General features: G+C 47.8%; 1 protein-coding gene across 1 annotated transcript in view; it reads left to right on the top strand.

Moving 5' to 3' along the window:
* The first annotated feature begins 3,282 nt into the window (after nucleotides 1-3,282).
* Nucleotides 3,283-5,561, top strand: part of Cfap77 (cilia and flagella associated protein 77) — a 122,852-nt gene continuing 120,573 nt past the window's right edge. Inside the window, exon 1 of the mRNA NM_001127563.1 lies at nucleotides 3,283-3,508. Coding sequence (NP_001121035.1) covers nucleotides 3,314-3,508 — 195 coding nt within the window. The 5' untranslated portion in view covers nucleotides 3,283-3,313. The remainder of the gene's footprint in view (nucleotides 3,509-5,561) is intronic.

Genomic DNA, 5,561 nt, shown 5'->3' with positions numbered 1-5,561 from the left:
CTATGTTCCTGCCGTAATGTATAGGATAGAGAAAAAGTGTGTCCTAATTAAGCAAGCCAGGCAAATCCCAGCCCTCCAGAAGCAGAGGAGGTATATGTGAGTTCGAAGCAAGCCTGATCTACATAGCGAATCTGAAGTCAGTCTACAGTGAGACCCTGTCTTAAAAAAAAAAACTCCAAAATTTAACTTATAAGAAAAAGCAGCCCGGTGGTGGTAGCACACGCCTTTAATCCCAGCACTTGGAGGCAGAGGCAGGTAGATCTCAAAGCCTGGTCCAGGACAGCCAAGGCTACACAGAGAAACCCCATCTCGAAAAGAAAAAAATAAGTCAAAAAGTAATTGGGCCATCAAATTATCAAATTAGAGCTAATATCACCCGAACGTTAAGCTTTTTGTGTGGTGGTCATAAAAGTCGAAAGACTTTCTCTTGTTTGAGATAGGATCTCATGTAGCCTGGGTGCCTTCAAACACACCATGAACTTCTCTGCCTCTACGTTCAGAACTGAGATAACAGGCAGATACCACCACACCAGGTTTTTTATTGTGCTGAGGACAGATCCCAGGGCCTAATAGATGTTGAACAAGCACTCTACCAACTGAGCTATATAGCAGCCTAAAAGCCATAAGTTTTATTCTTTACTCTTACAAGAATCCTATGTCGTAGGTATCTTTATTAGGTAATACTGTCTCAGTCCCATTTTGTAGTGGGAAAACTTGAGGCTTTTGGCAAGTTGGTAAGATGATTTATCTGGCCCAGGGATACAATCCATGCTTTCCCCTCTACTTTGCCATTCTCCTTCAAACTACTGTGACTTTCTCTGTGTGAGCTGTTAAGCATCTTTCATTTAAATGGGCTGGAGATATGGTTTAGTGGTTAAGAGCACTTACTGCTTTTCCAGAGGACCCAGGTTCAGTTCCCAGAACCTATAAGGTGCCCTACAACTGCTCATAACTCCAGTTCTAGGGGATCCAATGCCCTCTTCTGATGTCCTCATGCACCAGGTATAGACACATGGTGCATATACCACATGCAGGCAAAACTTTCGTATACATTCAAAAAATCTTTTAAAAAGCACAATTGGCCAGCTGAAGTAACAAATGCCTGTAATCCCAGCATGTGTAAGGCTGAGGCAGGAGGATCACAGGTTTGGGTTACATAGTGAAGCAGCCTGGGAAAACCGTAAGTAGACACACTGCATCCCTGCAGGTCTGTGTCAAGCCTTGTCTGAGCAGCTGGACGTCTATGTTGTCTGCTTTGGCACTGACAGTGTCCACTGATGGTAGGCAAAGCCTTGGAGTTCATATTGGTTGTCAGTGCATCTTGCTCCGAGGTGAACTCAGAGTCTTGTGGAAGTGGGTATTTTTGTGTTTAATGTTGAAGGTGGAACAATGAACTCACATATACGGCATGCACTGAGGCATAGACTTTCACGTAGGCCGAAATCCATATGCGTACAATAAAAGGGAGCATTTTACAGAAATAATTCTTTTTTATTTTAATTTTATGTGCATTGGCATTTTGCCTGCACGTGTCTGTGAAGGTGTCAGATCCCCTGGAATTAGAGTCACAGGCAGTTGTTGTGAGCTGCCATGTGGGTGCTGGGCATTGAAACCAGGTCCTCTGGAAGAGCAGGCAGTACTCTTAACCATTGAGCCTCCAAAAAGAATTCTTATTTTTTCATATGGACTGCATAATAGACATCATTACTGCACCATGTTACAATCCATGAGCGTGGAGCTGGAGGAGAGCTTATTGGTTAAGAACACTTGTTTGCCTTGCAGAGGACCCAGCACTATACCGAGGCTCACAAACATCCATTGCTCTGGTTCCAGAGCATCCAGAATCCTCTTCTGACTTCCGCAGGCATCAGGCAGACATAGATGCATTAACACATGTGCTGACAAATATACTCATACACATAAATCTGTAAAGAGTCTTTATAACAGAGCTGTGGACTTGCAAAGCTTCATTACACATCTTTTTTTTTTCTTCTGGAGCTGGGGACCGAACCCAGGGCCTTGCACTTGCTAGGCAAATGCTCTACCACTGAGCTAAATCCCCAACCCCTTTATTACACATCTTTAATCCAGCCCTCAGGCATCGGAGGCAAATGGATCTCTGAGTTCCAGGCCAGTGAGGGCTGCACAGTGACAACCCTCTCCTAATCAGTAGCCATGGTGAGGACCTGGTCATATCCCAAAGTGCCCTTGACAGTTAATGGTTGTTGGGGGGCAAGGAGGACTTTATGTCCTAGTGTAAGTCACCCTCTCCTATGCTTAGGTCAGCAGCCTTAACTGAATTCAGTGGGGCACAAAATGATACCTGAGAGTGGAAGAGGGACTTGCTGACCAGAAGGGTTCAGCAACTGGGGAGAGGAATAAGGAGATGGTATGAACACAGCTCGTCATGCTTACGCATGAAATTGTTAAATGGTTTTTAAAATGCCCCAAGAGAAAATGCCTTCGATACAGGTTGAAATCTTCAGGGTCTACAGTGGTTCGCCTTGAATGAGAATGGTGTCATCTATTTAAACAGTTGTTTTCCAGTTGGTGGAGATGTTTGGAGAGGTCTAGAGGTATGGCCTTCCTGGAGTAGGTCACTGGGGTTTCAAAGTCTCCTGCTATTTCCAGTGTTCTCTCCCTCTCCCTCCCTCCCTCCTGCATGATTGGGGAGTTCAGGATGTGAGGTCTCAGAAACCTTTTCTAGCCACCATACCAGCCTGCCACAGGGGACCCGTATCCCTTTAGAACCATAAGCAGGAATAAACTCTTCCTTCTCTAGTTGTTCCTTGTCCTGGTGTTTTATCACAGAGGGAGAGGGAGAGGGGGAAGGAACTGTGACTAGAGTGGGGTAGTTAGAGGGAGGGTGTAAGCCAAGGATAAACCTCTTTTCTTTTAACACAACCTAGATTCGATTCTTGGGTTTTTCCATATGGACTCGAGACAAGTCTAAAAGGTCTCTGTGGTTGCTAAGAATTTCTGGAAAGAAAACCGGAAGCTCCTGAGCTGTTGGCGTCCTGTCGCCAAGGAGACGGGACATTCCATTTCTCTGAAAGGGGTAGTCTAGACACTCTTCCCTGTCTCAATCTGCAGCGAGGTGCCCAAATCTCTCCGAAGAACTGGCGGGGTTTAAGCGTTCGACGGAGGCTCCGCAGGTGGGCGCGCTCTGCTCCGGAGTCTGCTTTGCCACGGGGTACACCCCAGGGTCCCCGTGGTGCAGCCCGGAGCGCGCGCACGCTCGGGGCTGGGGTCCTCAGACAGCGCAGAACTCTGTGGACTTTGCAGCCAGGGTCTGATCCCGGAGACCCCCAGGATGCCTGACCCGGGGAAACCCCGGAAAGACCTCTCGCGATGGAAGAAGAAGAAGCAGCCCGTGCACCGCACGGTCAGCCAGATCTGCCCGCCGCCCCGACGGCCGCTGACGGTGGTCGACATCCGCCCGGGCATGGAGAACGAAAGGCTGGGGGTCGTGCGTGACTCCATGTTTCAGAACCCGCTCATTGTCAAGGTGAGCGCCCGGGCGCGATCGTCCCCTCCGCGGGCACCGACGCCGCCGATGGTTTCCGGCTGCTGAACCCCCTGTCCTCAGGGCCCAGGGTTTGGGCGCAGTGTTGGAAACTTGCTCTGGGGTGGAACAGGCCTGGACTCTCTGCAGTCGTAGCCGGTCCCTGAACCTCAGGAACCTCTGTGTCTCAAGTGGCACACGTTAGTGGGGTCTTTCCCCACGACTTGGAAAGACTATGGATAGAGCAATATCTACGGGGCTCGATCTACCCGCAGGGTGATAGATCTCAGGTACCCATCCTTGCCCTTGCCACCCAAGACCCACCTTCCCCAGCACCTCTGGTCTACAATGCAGCAGGTGCTCTGGGACTCTCGCGGAAGCATCACATCACCACCCTAAGTGTGTCGGGATGTGGGATCCAAACCCCTCTAGGAGACAGGGCTGGCACTCGCGTGGGAGCAGCGTTTATAGACGGATCACTTTCCCTTTCAGTGCCAGTTCCCCGCACCTTTGTTTGTTTTCCTGCCTGCCTGAAAACTACACGTGGCGGTGGACTCTTTACGCGCGGGGAGACAGAAAAAGTAAAGTTGAAGTTTAGTGGAGCAAATTTATATTGTGCCGCTAGAGGGCAGTATGCTTCTAAAAATGAGCTCGGTTTCCCAGGTTCCGGAGAGGGATGGGCGCGCTGATGGTTTCTCTGACTATAGGCAGACTTATATAATTAGAACTTTCTGGGCTAATTAAAGCTCCTCGGAGGATAGAATCTAGATACAGTGAACCCGTGCAGCAGCATTCTTAGCACTGGCCCTCTGAGTTGTCTCTACAGTGGAATAGGTCTTGCTTACTTCTTCGATTACTAATCTCAGCAGGGACCTGGGACAGACAGTTGGAATTCATTGCCTTAGGCCAAGGAGAAAATCAAGTACCGCCTATCAATGGCAGTACTAATAATTTTCCAACATTACTTCTATCTATCTATCTATCTATCTATCTATCTATCTATCTATCTATCTATCTATCTACATCCCAAATGCTGCCCTCCCCTCACCTCTGTCCTCCCTCCAAGAGTTCCTCCCTTACCCCTCCCCTCTGAGAGTGCATTCCCCGTCCCCGCTGTTATCCTCCTGACCTGGTGCATCTAGTCCAACATCGCTTTAAGCAGGTGTCACTAGTGTGCAGCTCCTTCCCACTTAAATATGAGAGGAAGGGCATTATAGAGTCACTTCCACAGTGAATTCTTGGGTAACGTTCATACCAGGTGACACATATATATGTATATCTGCATTCACTTGTATATATGTCTAGCACACACATGTGTTATATATTTCTCACTATATGTTTAGCATTTGTACGTAGATGTATAAACTACAATGCGTGTCAATACAACATGTGAATACCGCCCCTCTTCCCCTTTGCTTTCTCCCTGGCTGTAATGAATGACAGCATTTGGCCTGTAGGTGGCGCTAACTTGACAGCCTTCAGGAGGAATTCCATCCTTGTTTCTGGAAGAGAGTTTAGGAATGATCTTTTTTTTTTTCTTTTCTTTTCTTTTCTTTTCCTTTCTTTTTTTTTTAAATGGGTGATGATTGATCCACCAATGGGGTTCTGTTTTCAGGCTGTCCTGGTCCCTGATCCCTGGTCCCACCAATAGCAGGGGCCCCGTGTTAACACTCTTTGTGACAGGGCTTGGGACACTCTTACAAGTAGCAGCAGGGGGCAGTCTTTTCCTCCAGTTGTTCTTGGTGTTGGAAGCTCAGCTAGCTGTTAGGATGTCCGCATTCAATATTTGCCTCTTCCTGTAAGATCTTCCATCAAAACTCAGCCAGTATAAAAGTTGGCAGAGAGAGAGAATGTGAAAAGGAAGCCGGCTACTCCCTGTTGCCTCTTCTAAACCAGTGCATGGGGAAATGTCTGCAAGGTTTGACGCCAGGTTCCGGCAGAGATGGCTTAAAAGCCATGCCTAAAAGCCCAACACAGCTTTCTCTATGTAAAGAAAAATTGAATTCTGAAACATGGGGTGGGGGAGATTTAAAGAAAATGGAAATATTAAAGGTAG

The sequence above is a fragment of the Rattus norvegicus genome, chromosome 3, assembly GCF_036323735.1.
Source record: "Rattus norvegicus strain BN/NHsdMcwi chromosome 3, GRCr8, whole genome shotgun sequence".
Classification (NCBI taxonomy): Eukaryota; Metazoa; Chordata; class Mammalia; order Rodentia; family Muridae; genus Rattus; species Rattus norvegicus.
This window is presented reverse-complemented; position numbering and strand designations above follow the sequence as displayed.